The following is a 20,136-nucleotide window of genomic DNA, read 5'->3' as shown; positions in this document are numbered from 1 at the left end:
CCGGTCCTGATCCCGATCCCGATCGTCACCGCCCCCGGCCCACCCGACCGCCGACAGAATCCTCCAGTTGCTAAGCAACGCGAGCGGGGAGGCGGGGCCTCCCCCAACAGCCTATGGCGATCAGCGCTTGCCGCGCCCCGTGCGGCGTCCGCACCTGAGCGTCGCCGCTCGCTTGATGGGCAGTGCTGCTGTCCAATGAGAAGCTCCGTGGTAGCGAGCAGCCGTGAGGGAGGGTGGGTCGCCATGTTGGCAGCGGGGTCGCAGCCGCGGGGGAAAGAGCTGCGGGGAATAAACTTTATCCCCGCCGAGATCAAGTCTCCCAGGCCCCGGTCAGTCCTAAAAGAGCAAAAATGAAGTAGGGGGAGTACGCCAATGAGTCGGTGCCCAGGAGCCCTGAGGGGGCCGGCCGTGCTGCTGGGCGCGGGGAAGGGCCCGGCCGGGTGTGACAGGAGCCTCGGCCGCGGGGCCCTGGTGAGGAGAGCTCGCAGGGGGGCTGGGGTGCCGCGATGAAATACCCTCTGAGGACACTGCGCGTCCACACGCCTCAGGCAGGCTAAGGTTACGGAAATTTACACCATGTTGCAATATTAAATCAGGCAGAATATAGAGTGACAGGCATTTGAAATGTCAGAACACCAGCAACCAAGAAATCACCCCTAGCTCTACTATTAAAGACTGATTTTATAGGACTCTGCATGCAGGGCCATAAAAATGCTAATAAACTCCAGCTGATTAAAATGCTGATGCTGCATATGCCCAGTTGTTTACCCATTAATTAGCAACGTCTGCAAATAACATGTTGGCCCTTAAAGGCTGAGCACAAGCCCTGCCTTTGCCCTGCTGTGTGGTCAGCGAGAAGGGTGCATTCAAGGAGAGGAGGACTTTGGTTTCCAGGAGGAGCCTTGGCAAAATACCGAATGCCAGTTGGGACTCCTGGTGATACCAGCTCTGTCCTTGAGGGCAGGAGTAAGTGTGGAGCCATCACATGGCAGCTGTGGCACCCGCAGGCACCCTTGTCCCAGGTTTCAGCTGGCCCAGCACCCTGCAGCCTTTCCTTGTGTGAGCAGTCCCCTTTATTTCTCTGTGCATAGCATGTCCAAGCCCATGAATAAATCTCCAGCCCTGGGGACTGTGCCTGCTGGTCCAGCATGTCATTGGTTATTAACTATTTCCCTACACAAAGCAAACAAGGGTCTGGTGATGGGAGATGCAGTGGGACTACCAGGGCCAGACTTTTAAAGCCTGGGACCAGTGAGGTGAGATGAGAGGACACAGGTGGAGGGGCCAGGCATGCCCAGGTCTGCTGCCTCCCTGCACAGAGCGGGACCGTGGGTCTGGCAGAGATGCAGGAGGAGGGCAGAGCTGCAGAGGGCAAGGCGGGAGCAGGCCTGTGCCAGCTCTGGGGTGTCAGGCTGGGTGTATCTGGCTTATTACCTGGCCAGGGAAGCGGTGCCTCACACATGGGCCGCTCCCGCCCTCAGCAACCCATTCAAGGGCAACACCAGGATTCGGTGTGAGGATTAAGCTAGGTTTGGGTCAAAACCACCCCCTCAGCTGGGACGTACCCAGCCTGCTGTGGGTAGAAGGGGTGGCTCTAACTGCAAGTCTGGGACAGGCTGTCTCTCAGCCTCCAACAAAAGCACAGAGCTGTCCAGAAGCACCTTCTTGTGCTCTAAATTGGCAGATGGGATCTTGTGATCACACTGGATCCAGATCCAGCAGATGCATCATTTCTTGGCTGCAGGGTGAGCAGGAGACGTGATGTAAGCACAGCGAGGCCTCACGATAACAGAGGTGATGTCCCCTCAGCAGATGTTCCCCCATGAACGGGGCAGCCAGCACAGCACAGAGGAGCACCCCTGGAGACCGAGAGATGCTGCTTGTCCTGATAGGGACTTCGGGGATGAACCCTGACCCTGTGAAAGGCTGCCACTTGCCCTGCAGACATTTTCACAATTAAATCTGTCTTGAAAAGAATGTCCTGTTCTTCCCAAAGCTGAGGAATGCCTTGATTGCTTCATTTGAAATGGGCCACCACTCTCCAAGAAAAGCAGAAATACAACCAGAATGTGGAGATGGGATCAGCTGCCTATGGACCATCCCCAGAGTCCCCTGTGTGCTCGCCTTGCCCGAAGGTACAGACGGGTCCTTGGGACGTACATGGAGAGAGGATGGAGGAGGATGGAAAGGGTGCAGCGGTGGGTCACATCCAAACCTCCTCTCAAGTAGAGAAGAACTGTGGAGCGCTGCAGCTCCCTCCGAGGTTTGGGTAGTTAGAGACATTCCAGTCTTGCAGGTGGAGATGGGGGTGATGCCACATGCCCAGAGCGGCCTGACCCGTCCTGCAGCTTCACACACTGCTCCAGGCCAGCAGCAGCTCTTCTGCCAGGAAGGAAAGCACGTCAATTTGGGAGCTGGATGAAACATCACCAAACCTGCGTCAATCCCACCTCATCCAGGATGCAGAAAAACCTCAGATCCACCCTGAAACAATTTGCTGCATCCAAACCCACCAGCCTGCATCATTGCCCTGAGCCAGAGGTGCCTGAGTATCCAAACTGTGTGGGCAGGGGTGCGATGCGGGGTATGTCTGAGCAGGGAAGGGATAGCTGAGAGACCCTACATGTGGGTACAGCCCAGATGCGCTTCTCCTCCTGTTGGAGTCTGGCTGCGTTCAGCCACAAAGGCCTTGCGACTAGACAGCTGAGCATCAAAGTCCTCCCTTTGCCTCCAGATGCTGAATCCCTCCCCGCTGCAGCAAAGCGAAGCAAAGCTCAACCCATGGGAGCAGGCAGGCTCTGATCAGCTTGGAAGGCCATGATCCACCCCAGCTTGGGTTTTCCGTATCATTTCCCTGTTCCTGCTGCCACCCACCCATGCATGGGGCAAGGGAAGGGACAGCAGGGAGGAGTTGGATTATGCTAGTTAAAACTGATTGTGAAATGGTGGTGAAAGAGCAGAAGCACCAACAATTTACAGTACCCTAGCCCGGTGTCACTGTGGGGACAGTCCCCTCCTGCCACAATCGTTGCTCTGGCTGCAGCCAAAGCGCAGCTACAGGGTGGGCAGAAACTGCTTTGCTGATGCGATGGAAAGCCTCTTCTCCTGCTCCTCCGCACACCAGGAGTTCGGAAGGCACAGACTCCTGCGGTGCCCTCAGCGCTGGGCTCCGCAGCTGAGCTGGAGCAGCCTACGTCTGGAGGCACGCGAGCACCTTGCAGGCTGCCACCACCCTGGCACAGAGCTCTGTGTGAGGAGCCGCGTCCCTCACGGGAGCCGGTTGTGCCGGTTGCAGTGCTGCGTCAAGCCTTGCATCATGCTCCGCTGGGAATGTGGAGCTCTGGCATCACACCAAGCCCCTGGGGAATCTATGGGGCTGAGCAATCCCTGACCATGGCTTGTGTTCACTCATCCCCGTATCTCGCCGTCAGTGGATGATGACACGTTCCTCGTCTGTGGTGTGAGCCGGTAGGAAGGAGCCTGCACTTCCCCTGGTCCCCAGAGCCTGTTAGAAAGAAGTGCTGTGGGAAGAGCATTAACAGTAACACTGTGCCCTTTTCTCAGTGCTTATTTCCTGGCAGAGGGAGAGGGGACAGATCTATTCTTGCTACATGCAGGATCGTCTATGACCTGCGTCCCCTGGTTGCCTTGCCAGCTAATTTAGGGTTGAATGTGGGTTAGTTAGCTGAAGCACGGCAGGGCTTCCCAAGCACCGCTTGGGGATAATAGTTCCTGTTCCTGGAGTTGTCCTTGGTTACACACAGGGCACCAGACTTGTCGCATCGAGGGGCACCGCTGGACTGAAGCGGTGGAGCTGCTCACGGCAGCACAGCAAAACTGGCTGAGCTGGAGCGGGGCCCTGTCCCGCCTCTGTGGGAATTTAAACAAAAAGCAGATGGTGAGGAGTGGGGATTTCCTGGCCGTAGGACAGAGGAGGACCTGCAAGGCAGGGAGGTATCACTGGCCCCCGCGGCTGCATGCTTTGCCCACCGCTCCCCAGAGCCGGGCTGGGAGGAGCCGATCCTGCCAGCCCGCAGTCGGCTCTGACCACAGGTCTGTATCCCGGCGTTTGCTGGCCACCCCGCACCTTCTCACTGCAGGCGAGGGGGCTAGTTTCACAGGGGGTCCCGCTGCTTTCCAGCCTTTCTGCCCTACCTGTCGGAGAGCTGCAGGTCCTTGGGCAGCTCTCCTTCAGAAGGGGGGCTCGTCTGCCTGCACAGCACCAGCTGCCCGCTCCCACACAGCCAGCAGCTGCTCCAGGGCAGGGTCCTGCTGCCTCTGCCTCTCTCCAGGAGAAGATGGGACACCCAGTCCTGTCCCCTGCCTGGGGGGGATGCTGGGGAACAGGCCATGTGCTGCTGCCTGCAGAACAAGAAACTTGACCCCTTTGCCTGCTCCATGGCTTCAGGCAGGAAGACAACTCTAGTGCCGGAGTCATCTCAAAGGAGCTGCTGCTGGGAACCCATGCCGACAGCAGGCAGCATCTAACGTCTTGCTTCTCGGGCTGTGTTTCCTGCCAGCCTCTTGCTCGATAATAATGATGCAGCATGCACAGAAAACAAGCCCGATGAAGCTGCAGTGCTGGTCTCAGGAGAGGTGCGCAGGAGCCGCTCTTTCTTTTCAGCTGCACATCCATCTCAGGGGTTTCTAGGTCAGTGCGAACTCCTGTGATTTACCGTTCAGTGAGCATACGCTGGTGATAATTATATTTACAGTCCCAGCCTGAGCACGTGGACAGGCGAGGGAGCTACCTGCTAAGACAAATGCAGGCAGTGCTGCTCTGTGATGAGGCTGAATCAAACCGCTCCCACCTGTCTGTCACACTGTCTGTACTAGGTCTTGTCTGCGTAGGACTACGGTCGAGTCACCTGCCTGTTGTACCACTGCCTTGGGGCATCTCTGACACAACGTGCCGAACACGGGGTGTATCAGCGTCTTCTCTCTTTGGAGCCTCTTAGGTGAGGAAAGGGCCTAGAGCTTGGCCCAGATCCTGTCTGCTTGCTTCTACACGCTGAGGTCAGAGCTGCAGGGCGGGGAAACATGGGTTACATGTCAGTGCTGGTGCCCTGGGCTGCTTTCATAACCCTGGACGGCACCTGCCCTTGGGCACTGGCTTCAGCTGCTGCCCTGGGGAAGGTGTGGGCAGCCAGTACTATCCCCCTCTGCTCCAAGCATTGCCTGTTCCGAGTGCAACTACTAGCGTTGTGCTGGCCCTCTTCCGCATTCCTTCCAGCTCTGGCCGAAAACACAAGGTGAAGGGTCCTCTCCCTATGGAGTAGTCTGTCAAACCCTTGAAGGCAAGAGGTCAGGGCTGGGGAGTCTTTCCAGATCAAACCACCATCGCCTCCACCTCCGCCTTACCTAACAGAGAAACCAGCGAGTCCCTACCGAAGGAGTTTGCTGAACACACAAGTGTAGCGGGGTTATTGTAAACTCTGAGCAAACTGACTTTTTAAAGGGGGAAGGCAGGGGAGGGCTGGAGGCACTGGGCTGGCTGTGCAAAGCAAGCAGGCTGAGAGCACCCAGCTGGGAGTTGGATGGGTGAAGAGGGACACAGGCTCAGCCAGCAGCACCCTCTGCAGTCAGTCGTGGGCAGCGATAAAACGGGCTCTTTGAGAGGAAAATCTCCCTGGGGGCATGGGGGGCACTGAGATCAGGGTGTGACTTTGATCAGCATCTGCCTGCTGAGTCTGCAGCAAGCCACAACCTTCCGTCTGCCGGGCAAATGTCAGCTGCTTCCTCGCTGTGCTGAGCAGGAAGACAGGAGGTCCTGGCCCACCCAGGGCTCGATCAGCACAGGCACCCAGCCCCTGCAGAGCCAGCTCCAGGGACCAGCTAACGCCCGCAGCCCGCAAACGGCACAGCTCCCACGGCTCCACGGGTTTCACAGCCGCGGGGCTGAGGAGGAGAGGGCAAATGGGGCCGGGCATCGCCCCACGCCTGGTGCTCCTCACACCAGCGATGGTAGGGCAAGGACCCGTGCAAGGGCTGACTCCTGCCACGGGGACCGCGGGATCAAGGACAGCACTGAGCACAGAGCAGAGGGAGGCTGCTCGTGCTGCCAAGAAGTGGCAGACTGGAGAATCGATGACTGGTGACTGGCCTTTCCCAGCACGGGGAGGTGCTCAGAGGGGCTGAGCCCTGGGCCTGTAACCTCCACACAGAGGAGCACTGTTAGGGCCCCGCTGCCCTTCTGCTTCCGCGGCAAGAGGGGAGGGACGTCCCCGGCTCCCCGCAGGGTGCCAGGCACCGCTCGGGGACCCCCGCGCACAGGGTGGGTGCCGTTTGGGAGATGGATGGATGGATGGATGGATGGATGGATGGATGCAGCTGTTACCGTAGCAACAGGGATGAACTGCTCCTGGGCTGGCTGCACAGCAGAGCAGAGCTGAAACCACCCAATGTCAGAGAGGAGGTCGATGGAGAAGGGACAAAGCTGAGGACTCTGAAATCACAAACTGGGGAGACAATGAACGAGCAATCACTCGCTCTTCTCGTAACACAAGAACCAGGGGCGCGCAGTGAATTTACCCAGATAGTAGCTTTAAAACAAACTAGAGAGACTGTTTCTTCACATTGCATTATTAAACGCTGAGACTCACTGCCCTGCGACGCTGCAGAGGCCAGACACGTATGGGAGAATCTGAAGGCCATGGAGCGCAGGTTCGCTGCAGACCAGACTGCTGAGAGCCGGAGGGGAAAGAGATGGGCTGCAGGAGCCTGGGTGCGCTTTTGGCTGGATGGCACATTTCACAGCCGACAGAGCCAAGAGCTGCAGGCAGTATTCAAACAATAGCTGAAGTGTTGTGTGGTAACACGCGAATGTCTGGACCAAATCCAGAAGCTCTCACTCAGTTTTAAACCAGTGTTTTCCTCACAGCATCTTCCCACGAGGAAAACCCATGGGGTGGCCAGCACAGGTCCCCCCCTGGGTGACAACCTCCTCTCTAAAAATTTATGGCATTATTGGCTTCTTGGCATTTCCTTGCTTTTCACCTCAACGCATCTCTTTCAGTGCTACTCAGGCCAACTGATGTAGGTAGACACCAGTCTGTCACTGGTGCCAGCATGACGGACAATGTTTCCTGTCTGTCCTGTCCAGTGGCTGTTGTGAACAACAGATCCACATTTTCCTGGACAAACATTGCAGGCAAAAGCTGCAGACACAGGGCTGCTAGGCAGTTAACTCTCCTGGTAATTTCTTTTTCCAGCTGGATGTCATCACTAAGGTCTGGTGCAGGATCCGGGCGGCAGCACGGTAGAAGCAGGCTGTCCATGAGTGAGGTCAAGAAGGAAGGATCACAGAGAGGACGGTATGCAGGGCAGATTTATCACAGGTGTGAGAAGGAAAGGCAACAAGAAGATGCCTGAAATACTTGGGGAAAAACCAAGACTTTATTGATCTGTGGTTTGAAGCCAACTGAGGTGCCAAACACCAATTTTCTATTGTTTCTAGAACCTTTCAGCACCTGAATCATGTCTATGAAGCATCCTCTGGAGACAGTGTGAGAGGATGCCTACAGCTAGCTGCAAGCCCTCGTAAGGCAAGGCTATAGCAGGTGGCCTCTTGCTGCTGAGATGTCCCAAAGATGGAAGGCACTGGCCCTAAAGTCTGGCTTGCCAGGCACCTTCCAATCTAAGATTTCTCGTTATCATCACGTGTAACATTGCCAGGAGCCTGAGTCCAGCTGAATTATTAGAAAAGCTCCAGGAAAGAAGAAACAAAAAGATTTCATTGTTTTCAAGAGCCAGAGGTTAGGGAAAAGTTTGGGTTTTTTTAAAAAAATAGTCTTACAGTAATCCGAGAAGCAATATTTCATCATCAAGGCCTGATGCCTCCAGATTTTTGAGCACTGGAGTGTAACGTGCCAGGCGTGCTGTCCTGATGTCAGGTACACCTTTCGCAATAGTCATGAAAATTCTCTTTAAAAATCCCAAGTGAGGGGGACAGCTTGAAGGCACTGAGCATTTTTTAATCCAGTGAAGAAAAAACCAAGTGAGAACATGACAGCAATCTTCCAACATCCAATTATTCCCTCAAGGCCACTGAGAAACATAAAAAATGATCAGCTTCACTTCAAGCAAAAAAGGTTTATGTTATGAAAACCCCAACACTGCAATGCTGGCTGGAAAACCAGACCACCTCGAGAAACTGTAGCATCTCCTTTACTCCGAGGTTTTTAAAAAGAAGTTAGATGAATATTTTTCAAGGATAGTCAACTTACACTTAACGCCACAGCACCGCAGAGGCCGGAGTGGATGATGCAGACCTCTCCAGCTCTGCACTCCCATGGCAAGCTGTACCCCACCCTGCCGGGGGGACTCAATGGTTACTCCAGACGTCTCTGGTGTGGGGAAAGGGAAAGGAAAGTTCATCGGTTGTACTTGCCTACAGCCACATTCTCCATCTGCTGCTCACACTTGACCACTTCTTCTGTGCTTCCAGGCACTCTCCTTCAATACTTCATTCCTTGCTTTTTTTCTCCTAAGCTTAAGTTACCAATCCTTCTTTTTCCTCAACAACAGATTCATTTATCCGCCCTGAACCTGATAACATTTCTGGAAATCCAACTAGCTGTGAAACGTGTTGTTTGAACCGTCTTTAAAGGCACAAGCCCAGAAAAAATCTCCGTCCCTTTCACATCACTTCTCTATTGCCTCAAAGCAAACCAGTCCTTTGAAGAGGCGTTTTACTCCTGACTCCTCCCCAGCCCGTGACCCTCTAACCCGTCGATTTAAAAGGTAAATATGAGAGAGAGTGAGGGATGGTGCTGGTTTATTGCTGTTACAGGACTGAACGTTAGCTGTCTATGAGGAGAAGCTGAACACGGGAGCAGGGTGGCAGAAGGCGATCCGTAGTCCTGGGGAGGCCTGCAGGAGGAGCTCTCTAGACACGTCTCTTGGTCTCTTCTCCATGTTCCAAGGGCATCGCTTTACTCGCAGACAAACCATCGGCGGAAGGGACGGATGACTTCCCGCTTCTGCGACTGGACGCTTCCAGTGATTTTTCAAACCTTTCAGATGCTTTCTTCCACCGCGCCACCTTTCTCTCCTGTTCTTTCAAAAACTGCTGCTTTAAACGTTTGTGGAAACGTTCTGTCTTCTTTTTGGCCTCTTCAAAGTGTTTTACCTTTACAAAAGCAAATATAAGACCTTATAGCTGCTCTCCTAACCATGAAATAAAGAATTCCAACGTGATGCTTGCCTTAGGGAAGAGAGACATCCTGCCACATCCCTCACTGTGGTCAAGGTGACCTCCAAGCAAAGAAGCTCCAAAATTTGTAAGTATCACCCTAAACATTGTTCTGAAAAAGATTACTCAAATCATCCTGCCTCCTTGACCATAATTCATTTTATACTCCTGTAAGAAGCAGATCTGGAGGACAGTAGTCACGCTCTCTCGCATTCTTGCATCTCGGACCCCATAAGGGGTTTGCACCCCCGGGGTGTCCTGACTGTGAACAGAAACCTGTCCGTGTGCGTGGCACAAACCCAGGGCACACCTGTGTGGCAGGGCCAAACCAGGCATCACAACACAGCTTGGGGTTTGGGGGTAGGCTACAGGTCATTCGCTCACTGCTGCACTGCCCCGAGGTCTTGAAACTCGCCCGTCACAAACGTGTGCAGGCCAGGAGGATCTCCTCAGCACCCAGCTACCCAGAGGTTACCATCAGTCCATGGAGTTATGGGATTAGGGAACGGCAAAGCACGAAAAAGATGCCTCAGCTCCGCCTTGCAAGGCTGTGATCCCCACGACAGCAGTCAGAAACCTTCAGCCGGGACCTGTTGGCATCACTAGTTGTACTGGGTCTGCCTGAGATGGAGTTAATTCTCCCCGCAGCAGCCTCAGTGCTGTGCTGCGTATTGGTAGCCAAAACCATAGACCTGTAACGAAGGCCTGCTTGTATTGTATGTGACAAGAAACTATTCGTTGTTACTTTAGGTGGAAGGCTAACGGTTCTTAGAATGAGCACCTGCTACACATTGTGATAAAAAGGAGCAGCTACAAGACACTTCAAGGTCCTTAAGTACATACTTTCAGAAAGGGAGGACACTCATTGCCTCCAGCAGCATCCTGATCTCCCTGAGGCAGATGCGAACAATTACCAACACAGAAGTATGGAGAAACTAGAGGAAAGGGAATTTGGGCCAGCGTCCCCACCACCACCCACCCATGACCCCCCCACCCGAATTATCCCACCTACGCAAAAGACAGAGGTGGAGAAAGGAACTGAGCATGCGTTCTAGTTTGCATACTAGGTGAAGAACTAGGAACGAATTATTGGAACGGGGAGTGTACCGCTTTGTAATCTTTGTAATATTTGTGTATAAATATGACAAGAGAACCAGCGTTAGGTGTGCCTGATGTGAGGAACTCTCCTCCTGACACCCAGCGCTGCAATCAAAGGAAATGCCTGCTTCTTCATGCCAAATTGGTGTTAAGGAGTTTTCTTTTAGTCCCAAATTTCAGTGACATATTGGCAGCAGCAAGGTGTTGATAACGCACCGGTGTCTTGCCTGCTACTGGGCGCACACCAAGGCTGCCTCTCCAACATTTCCCCCCCCCTCAGCAGCAGGCTGGGGGTGGGCAAGATCTCGGGAGGGGACACAGCCAGGAGAGCTGACCCACGCTGACCGGAGGGATATTCCATACCGTATGGCGTCTGCTCAGCAATACAAAGCTGAGAGAAAGGAGGAGGAACAGGGCGGGCACATTTGGTTTTTTTACAGTGTTTGTCTTCCGGAGAAATAAGCGCACGTACTGAAGCCCTGCTTCCCGGGAAGTGGCCGGACATCGCCTGCTGATGGGAAGCAGAGAATAATCTTTTGCTTTTCCTTTGCTTCCACGCATGGCCTTTTGCTTTTGCTACATTAAACTGCCTTTATCTTGCCCCACGAGTTTGGGGTTGTTTTTTCCATCTTAATTTTCTCCTCTCCCTGCCTTGCTGAGGAGGGGAGTGATAGAGCAGCCTGGGGGGCACCTGGCGTCCAGCCGAGGTTAAACCACCACGCTAGTTCATGTCTCAAGTACATATTTTAGTGAGAGACGCTGGCAATTGAAACCAGCAGACATGAATTTCTCTATTAGACTTTCTTTTTCAAGCAAACCCCACCTGCAAGGTGAAGGCGGGTAAGCTTTTTTCCCTATGCGGGGCTGCACAGTTTATTGCCCAAGCAGGCTCAACTCACGCACGGCCAGACCACGGGCAGGTCCCCACCGCTCTGCCAGGAGCAGTCAAGGCAAGGGAGTGGACTTTGCAGCACCATGTTATAAAACTTTGATTTAAACTGAAAAACTGCCGAAATCACGATGCTTGGGTTTTCTGACGAAAGTAAGGTGAGGGGAGAGGATTCAGGTGGTGCTGGCTAGGTACTCGGGACAAAAAGCTGGGCTGCACGGGAGAAGAGAGGAGAGCTGAAGGAAACTGCTCAGTGCCTGAAGGTCCAGGTATGTCTAATGCCACCTTAAATCCGAATTCTGAGCTTACAGACTCAACCTGGCATCCTGCGCATTCCCGCAGGAGACACGATCTCACCTGCTCATGAACCCGTTGCTGCTGGACTCGCAGCGAGAGGCCCTAATGTGGAAATCGGGCTGCTGAGGTTGCAAAACCTTTGCCTAGTCCCCACTGCTGGGAGGTCACACGTCAGCACTTCACCCATTTCTAATCATTTACCCTTGGTCTCCCTAGGTATCATAGGAACGACATCTAAGTCCAGGTTAAGTCCATGGCTGACGAAGCCTGTAGCTTATCGTCCCAACACACAGTTGACTTGCAGATAGGATGCAGCAACGGTGTCCTGAGGCCAGGATGGAGGTGCAACCATTCACGCTGAAGGTAGCCCTAGAACCGGTAGCTGCCTCCCCCGGACCGTTTGCTTCCCACTCCCCTGGAGAGAGTCCTAGCACCCCCATCCCGATCCAGTGGGCTGAAGACCTGAGGGCTGAAGACTCAAGCAGTAATTTAAGGGCTCTGAGGAACCGAGACCCAAGCGTTTGCACAAGACGTTCCTCCAGCCTCGTGTCAGCTGTGGGTCTCACTGCCAACAACCTCAGAGGCGGGGGATCTCCCTCTGCTTTTCCACAACACATCCACCAGCAGCCAAACGCAGGACAAACCCTCCCCTTGTGCCAGAGAGGACCATGAACCCCATCCCAGGGGCAGCACCGGCAGGGCCTGGAGCGGTGAGGGGGTGTTGAGGCCATCACCTTCTCCTCCAGGAGCAGCAGGGCATGGCGGCTGGCACGGCTGACGGAGTTGGGCAGGGCTCTGTTGGGCAAATCGCTGTCCAGGTCGAGGTCCAGGTCTGCAGAGCTGCACCGGGCGAGAGGGGGTTCGTGTCACACAGCCCCAGAGGTGTGAGGGTCCCACAGCCCCAGGACACTGTGAGGGTCCCACCACCCCAGCATGATGTGAGGGCCCCCCAGCCCCAGAGGTGTGAGGGTCCCACCCCCCCAAGGATGGTGTGGGGACCCCCCAGCCCCAGAGGTGTGAGACCCCCCCGCCCCGCACCGGGGCCCGCCTTGCTGCCGGCTCTGGGGCGGTGGGAAGAAGGTGACCCGGGGCCGCGCACCGCCCTGCTCCTCCATGGCCCCGGTGCCCCCCGCCGTTGTGCGCGTGGCGGTGGTTGCCATGGGGTGCCCAGCCCGACCCCCCAGGGCTCCCAGGCAGCGGGGCCCAGTGGGAGACGGGGCTGGGTGTATTTCTACGTGGATTTCTAGGCACAGCCAGCGCGCCCCAATGGCGGCGGCTCTGGGAGCCCTCCTGGCCCTGCCCCGGCACCCCCGGATCACCTCCAACCTCCACCTCGGCAGCACGGTGGCTGGCCACAGCTGCCCCCTGCTCTTACCCACCTTGCCAGCACCGTTGTCAGTGTCTCCCAGGAGGTGGTGGGCACCCTCCGTCCCAACATGGAGTACCTGCGTGTCCTCGTGACGGACACCCCCGCCACCCACATCTCCAGCTGCTTCCACTCCACAGCAGCCAAGATGGGCAGCGTGGGGACACGCGGGGTCCGATGCCGCTGCAGGGAGCAGGTCCCCACCGTCTGCTTGGCCTCTCTGGTGAAGCACCGCTCCGTGTCCCTGGAGAGCACCCACGCCTGGGTCGGGTCCCACCATCCCACCCATCACCAGCTTCAGGCAGCAGCTCATCCACCACAAGTACAAACTTCGGTGTCAACAGGCTCGAAGGATCAGCTCTCTTTCCGGGGTGATACCCAGTGTTTCTGAAAATGAAGTAAGAGTAACGCTGCTGCTCTGAGTACAAACGAGCTGTTGTCACGTCCTGGCAAGAAACCAAGGGAAAGCCAAGGGCAGTTCTTCCAGATCCGTGCCGGAGCATTGCAAATAAACCTTTCTCTCCTGAGCGGGTTGGAGCAGGAAATCTCGGATGCTGAAAGTACGGAGGATTAGCGATACAAACAGCGAGTAGTGGGGTTTTCTATAAATAAAATCAATGCAGTTTATGTTATGCAGTTGGTTTTCACACGTCATTTGTATCAAGGTCCCGACAGTAACTCTGAAACCATCACGTGTTGGGAGAGCGTTGGTTTATTCCAGCACAAACTGTGCTTATCATGCAGGACAGAAACTAGCTGTGAGTCAGGATAGTTGGAGCATTCCCAACAGTTGTTTTTCCTAACTGGGACATGATTTGGGTTTTGAGACAGCAACCCTACGTCCAGTCATGAGCACAGGAACAGCGCAGACTCCAACATCGCTGGTTGGGAGAAACGTAAGGATGTCCTGCTTTCCCGTGCCTGACCCTTTCTCTTGCCCCGCCTGATTGCCCCAACCCTTTTTCAGAAGGTGCCTTGGCCTCCCTTGGGCGATCCACGGTTATTTGGGTCAGCTGCTCGGAAAGAACGCCATTTACTGCCGGCGGGCTGGGATGCCAAGATGGGAGCACTAAGAGGAAGCCTGCTCACGGTTTGATTCATTGCGGTGAGGTCATCATGTCGTTATAAACTAGAAGCCTGGTCTGGGCTCACCTTGGCCCAGCAAACCATGTGTTAATTCTAATTATCACGGCTTGAAGTTTTCAGCTCCAGCAGCTCGGTCTTGAGCGGCAATAACAGACCTGTTTCGAGTGGGAGGCCCCGGGCTGGCATGTGTGTGCGAGAGGTCCCGCAGGCCCTGGGTCAGCGTGAGGGGGTCCCACAGACCCCTTTGGTGGGAGGGGGTCTAGCCAGGTGGGGGGTCGGTCTCTTCTCCCAGGTGACAAGGGACAGGATGAGAGGAAACGGCCTCAGGTTGTGCCAGGGGAGGTTTAGATTGGGCATCATGGAAAATTTCTTCACCCAAAGGGTTGTCCAGCACTGGAAGAGGCCACCCAGGGCAGTGGTGGAGTCCCCATCCCTGGAGGGATTTAAAAGCCGTGTAGATGTGGTGCTTGGGGTCAGGGGTTAGTGGTGGACTTGGTGGTGCTGGGGTAATGGTTGGACTTGATCTTAAAAGTCTTTTCCAACCAAAATGATTCTGTGATGCTATGACTGCATATCCTACCAATGGCACTTTGGGAGTGCTCCTCCACACCCACAAAGAGCAACCTGAACACGGGCTCTCTGCAGGTCTCAGAGAAGCTCAAGTGATCGTTGTGGTGGGTGGCAGAGCACCTTGCCTTCCTTCGAGTCATTGCTTGTCTCCCAAGGCACCTTCTAGAAGCAGAGCAAAGACCTGACTCCTCACAGACATGTAGGAAGTTCCTCTCGGAAAACGGAAACGCTGAAGGCACAGACCCAGCCGGTTGGGTGTGTGGGGATCACAGAGACATGGCAAACCTCTTGGAGGAGCCCTGTGTACTGCGTGACCACCTGGGGCCTTGGTGCTTCTCAGGCTGGATCTCTGACCAGAGAAGGGTGCAGTTGGTGACTGTAGAGTCATCCCACCCCTCTCTTCTCCAGCTTTGCAGTTGAACACCAGGCTTTCCCTATGGAGAACAGCGGTGCCGCAAGCCCCAGCAGGTCCTGCAGATGTCTGGCTCGTGTGTGCCGGCCGTGGAGGGCACCACTGGCTGCATCCCAGGGAGGGGAGACCAGGCATTTGTGTATGTGGAAGTGGATGGAGTCCTGACTGCCTGGCACGTCCGTGGCGATGAGGCAGGTCCAAGGCCAAGCTGGGAAGTTGGGTGGGAGTCCAGACCTAGCTCAGCGCGGTGCAGAGCCAAGCACGGGCATGGCATCAGGGGTGAGCATCTCGGTTTGAGCACAACTCTCAAGAGAAGCGGGAGGAAGGGGGCGGTGGTGCTGCTGCCAGCCCTTTCTTGAACACCTCTGTCTCCACAGCCATCGGAACCCAGGTGAGACACCTGCACCCGACACCCACCAAGCTCTCGTTCTGCCTCTAAGGCACCCTCTGTGTTTCACAACAGCCTGCAGATCGTTTACGTTTTTATATAGCGGGTTTTGTTATGCGTGCAGTAATTACCACACTATTCTAACCGCCTTAAACATTTGTATTTTGGACTTCCACTTTATGATGTAAAGTTATGTTATTGAAACAAAGCATATGACTTTAAAAATGTCTTTAAGCTCATGTGCTTTCATCTTTTAGAAACTCAGCTACAGGCAGCCAGCAGCCTTCTCGGAGCAGAGCGCCGAGCCCGTGCCATAGAGGCAGAGCAGCGAAGTCACCAGTAAAGCCAGCCTGCCCCAAAATGGTCAAGAGCAAACTCCGGAGGGGCTTTCTGGGTGCTGAAGCAGAGAACGTGGGGCTGGAAGAGAGTCTGAAGGGTCATCCTGCCCATCTCCTGGCCTCCAACCAGGCTTGGGCTGCTTCAAGCATCCTCAGATGTTGCTTGCCGCTGCTGGACATTGCGTTCCTCATGTCGTCTGTCCTTGGGCTGGGCTGTCCTGCTGGGGAGAATGCATTTTTCTTCATGTCTACCCCAAAAAAGGCTTTGCTGTATTTTCAGCTCCAGAGTCAGGATGGTCCCTGACACCGGTTGAAGACTGTGACACGGTACGTTTAAGACCACATGTGAGGGAAGGATATCATTTCCCGGCTTAGGCTCCCCGGCTTAGCAAGCGTTTGTCCTTGCTGCCTCCCAGCTGCAGATCCGGCGTCCCCCTGCTGATGCGGTGAGCCTCCCCACGTCCCCGAGGGCAGCAGTTAATCCCCTGTCCTGAAACACTGAAAATTTCCACCGTGCGCTCCCAGGCACCCGGCTGGCACGCAGCAAAGCCGCCCTGGATCTCCTCCGCCCTGCACGGAGACACGCTGCTCCTCTGCCAAGGGCAGCGGCTCACAGCTCAGTCCCCAGCGTGCTCCATCGCCGCCTCGGAGGAAGATTTCAGCAGTGGTTTAAGAGAAGATCAGGAAAAAACTAGAATTTCACACTTCCCCTGGAGTTCCTCACCAGCCAGCACCTCCAGCATGGTGGGACCAAGCACGTGGAGGTGCCACCCGTCCTTGGCGCCGCCGCTCACCCGCTTCAGAGCCGTCACCCCTCGGTGCATCTCCCATCCCCTCCGTGCGTTTCAGGACGGGGAGCGCAGAAACCCGACGACGTGCCGGGTGCCTGCTACGTGGTTAACCCTGGGCAGCGGCATCTCAGGGGTTAATGAGCCCCGGCACGGGGGCATGGGGGTGACAAGAGTTTCCCGGGCTGCCTGCAGTTGGGCGTTATTTAAAAACAGGTGAAAACCCAGAGGACGCTTGGCTGGGGCTGTGGAGAGATGCATGGGCGAGGGAAGGACCCCGCACTGGGGGCACAAGAGCTGCAGGGGCGACGGAGGCAGAGTTGTGGCACTTAGACCAGGGCGACCATCGGCCTCCGTACCCTCACCACGCCAAAACCGGGCTTGGGGAGCCAGGACTGGTGAGGGGAAGCAGACCACAGCAGGGACCGGGAAGCCGCTGCCGGCCAGTGGGCCGAGGGACAGGGACAGCGTGACCAGGCGAGGGCTGTCCCCATCCTTCGGAGCTGCTCCGGCAGCTTGTCCCGCCCCATGTGCGGGGGCTTCTCCTCAGCGCCGTGTCTGCCTCAGAGCAGAGCTGTCCCGGTCGGCTCCCCCACCCGCTGGGATGCCTTTGCCAGGGCAGCGCCAGACCCGGCACACGGGCAGCTGCCGCCGTGCCCGTGGGAAACCCGATCCGGAGCGGAGGGATGGCCGGCGTGGACGGATGCCACCGGGCTGAAGTCACGGCCTGAAATACCCGGAGAGAGGGCCGCCACACCAGGCCAGCACACCCGCCGCCGCCAGGCCCTTCACAGGCAGCGTCAAAGCCCCCCGCCCCAGCGCAAAGGCTGCCCGCGGGACCCCCACACCAGCCCGGTGCCAGCCCCCAGCCTGCACCGGGACACCTGGCAGCGGGGCACGGGGCCGGCACCACGACGCACCGAAAACCAGGGGGACAAGGGAAAGCCGCGGATGCAGGCAGGATGCGGGCAGACCCCAGAGCCAGTAAATGAGTCAGGGGGCCGAGACGGGCGGGCGCTGCCCCGGGAAGGGCTCCTCATCCCAGCGATGCCGCAGGCTGCTTTGCCGGTCCCGCTTCTCCCGACCCCTGGCAGGGGACAGCGTGGGTGCGAGGTCCTTGGTGACGCCCGGGAGGGGACTTTCCCCCCAGCCCCGGGGCTGCACCGGGACTCGCCTTTTGAGAGGAACCGGAAAACCAAACCGATTTCCAACCCTCCCGTCGCGGAGAAGCCTCTGAAACGTGAGCCCAGCGAGCAAACAGGCCGGTGGCTGCCGCGCTCCCGGCCGGAGCAGGGGCCGTTTGCCGATAACGCAGGGCCCTGCATGTCCTTCGTGGGACGGGCACCGCTCCGGCCGTGACCCCGGGGCACCCCGGCAGAGGCGGCATCAGCGCTGGGCGCACCGGCACGCCGCGGGCTGGGGAAGAAGCTGTTCCCGGGACGCTTCTGGAAGCGGCCTCAAAACTCGCCACCCGGATGAGTGGAAGAAAATTGCTGTTTGGGAAGAAGGGCGGGAGCGAGCAGGGAGTTTCCAGGCGGAGCGGGTTGTGGTTGCAGGGTGCCGTGAGTCACGGGGCTGGGGAGGGACCGGACGGGTGACACGGGGGGCACAGGATGCTCCCCAGCGTCACGCTGCCCCGGGGCAGGGCGAAGCCGCGCTGTGGGCAGACGGTGCTGGCTCCCGGCAGGACCGGCCTTCTCTGGACACATGCAGCCGGTGACTCCCCTCCCCGTCACTGCATCCATCCCGTGTCCTGTGCGAGGGTCTCGGTGCCGGCCCCGCGGCTTTCCCTGCACTGGGGCACGGAGACACCGGCCACGGCGGGCATGGCTTCCCCTGGGGAGCTGGGGCTTCCCAGGGCATTTCCGTGCCTCAGTTTCCCGTCCCTACGCGGGGTCGTTCCTCCTTTCCTGCCACAACGCCGGTGTGCGATTCGGGTGGGAGATGGCCCTGGGAGCCAGGCTGGAGTATGACAAAAATAGAGCTTTATTTCGGGACAAGTGCAATCGGCCCCGGCGCGGAGACGGCGAGCGCAGCAACTGCCACCACGGACGCCGCGTGCAGCGGTGCCGGTGCTCCCGGCGAGGTGTGTGCTGGCGTCGGTGCCAGGGCGTACGCACGCTGGATGGCCCGTTGCCCAGGTGAGCGCGTGCCGTGCCACAGCCCGGCACCGTCCCGAGCGATGGCTGGTGGGTCTCAGCCGTCCCCATCCCCTCGGCTGGGCTCTTGCCCCGGGGTCAGGCAGGCAGCGCTGCCTGCCCCTGCCTGCCCCTGCCTGCCCCTGCCTGCCCCAGCCGCGGCAAGGCGGGAAGGATGGGACCGCAGCTGCAGTGGCCCGGAGGACACGGCGGGGACGATGACGGCAGCACCACCGGCAGCCCCGCGGGATCGGTGTGGCACGGCGGGCTTGGGGACAGGAGAGGGGACACTCGCCCAGCCCCTCCCCGCGCATCTTGTTCAGCCACGAGAACCGGGCGTGTACACAGCCCCGCGTTTACGCCAGCCAGCAGAGCTCAGTAGTGACGCACACCCACGTGCACACACGCGTGCACGCACACACGCTGCTCTGGGTTTCCCCAGGCAGGACAGCAGTCGGAGCTGGGTCCTTCGGCCTCGGCGCGGATACGGCGTCGCGTATCCGCAGCCACGTCCCTGAGCGTGCCCAGCCTGCGCGTGCACACAGGGACACTCGTGCAGAGCCGGTGCACGTGGCTGCACGCGTATGCAGGCACCTGCTCGCTCGCACAGAGCCTGCGTGCACACCGGTACCTGTCAGCCTGCACACACCCCCACCCCCCGTGCACACAGAGCTGTGCACGCTCAGAGGTGCATTTGCACACGCAGAAGCCGTGCACACGAGCACACAGGTGCACGCAGAGGCCGTGCACACCTGCAGGTAAGGCTCTGCACAGCCACACTTGTGCACCCAGTGCCTGCGCACAGCAGCACACCCTTGCCCACATGCACGAGATCCGCTTGCACGCGCAGAGCCTGTGCACATCAACACACGTGTGTGCACATCTGCACCTAAGGCTCTGCACACACACAGCAACACACTTGCACACACAGAACCTGGGCACACCAGCACACGCATGCCCACGTGCCCGTAGGGCCGTGCACACACACGCTTACACGTACAGACTCTGCACCGACGCACACGTACTCGCATGCATGAGACCTGCTTGCACGCGCAGCCTTCACACACCAACACCCACGTGCCCCCCCGCACACACAGCCACACGCACAGACCCGCTCACAGTTGCAGCGCCTGTGCACACCCAGACGTGCCCACATGCGCTCAGAGCTGCGCACACAGACCCACTTGCACACGCAGAGCCCGTGCACATCAACACACGTGCGCCCAGAGCTGTGCACGCCAGCACACACACGCACGCGCCGTGCCCATCAGCAGACACGTGCACACCGAGACACACGCAGCGCGCACACGGTGCCACGCGCAGCAGCGCACGCTTGTGCACAGAGCTGTGCACGCAACACACGCGTGCACAGTGCCACGCACACCAGCGCACCCGCGTGCACAGTGCCACGCACACCAGCGCACGTGCACACAGAGCTGTGCAAACGAGCGCACGTGCACACAGAGCTGGGCAGAGTAAAGGTGCGCGCGCGGCACTGCGCACGCTGGCGCACCCGCGCAATGCCGTGCACGCCAGCACGCCCGCGCGCACCAGAGCTGCGCACGCCCGCGCG

At 57.6% G+C, this 20,136-nt stretch overlaps 1 protein-coding gene and 1 long non-coding RNA gene across 4 annotated transcripts; one reads left to right on the top strand and one right to left on the bottom strand.

Moving 5' to 3' along the window:
• Positions 1 to 217: 217 nt before the first annotated feature.
• Positions 218 to 18,429, bottom strand: C17H5orf52 (chromosome 17 C5orf52 homolog). 3 transcript variants are annotated; one of them, XR_012838150.1, is made up of 3 exons: positions 12,857 to 18,429; positions 12,212 to 12,317; positions 218 to 336 (listed from the first exon to the last, which is right to left on the bottom strand). XR_012838150.1 is itself a non-coding variant. In XM_075769684.1 (3 exons), the coding sequence occupies exons 1-3, from the start codon at positions 12,958 to 12,960 to the stop codon at positions 8,888 to 8,890; spliced, it is 453 nt and encodes a 150-aa protein (XP_075625799.1). In that variant the 5' UTR covers positions 12,961 to 18,429; the 3' UTR covers positions 7,807 to 8,887. The 3 variants fall into 3 exon arrangements, 1 of the variants encoding a protein (XP_075625799.1); XR_012838149.1 differs by lacking the exon at positions 218 to 336 and adding an exon at positions 4,924 to 5,023; XM_075769684.1 differs by lacking the exon at positions 218 to 336 and adding an exon at positions 7,807 to 9,130.
• Positions 235 to 9,198, top strand: LOC142604274 (uncharacterized). The gene is made up of 2 exons (XR_012838151.1): positions 235 to 329; positions 1,997 to 9,198. It is a non-coding gene; the product is annotated as an uncharacterized LOC142604274 (long non-coding RNA).
• Positions 18,430 to 20,136: the final 1,707 nt, after the last annotated feature.

The sequence above is a fragment of the Balearica regulorum genome, chromosome 17, assembly GCF_011004875.1.
Source record: "Balearica regulorum gibbericeps isolate bBalReg1 chromosome 17, bBalReg1.pri, whole genome shotgun sequence".
Classification (NCBI taxonomy): Eukaryota; Metazoa; Chordata; class Aves; order Gruiformes; family Gruidae; genus Balearica; species Balearica regulorum.
Note: the sequence above shows the minus strand (reverse complement) of the source record. Positions and strands in the feature narration are given on the sequence as shown.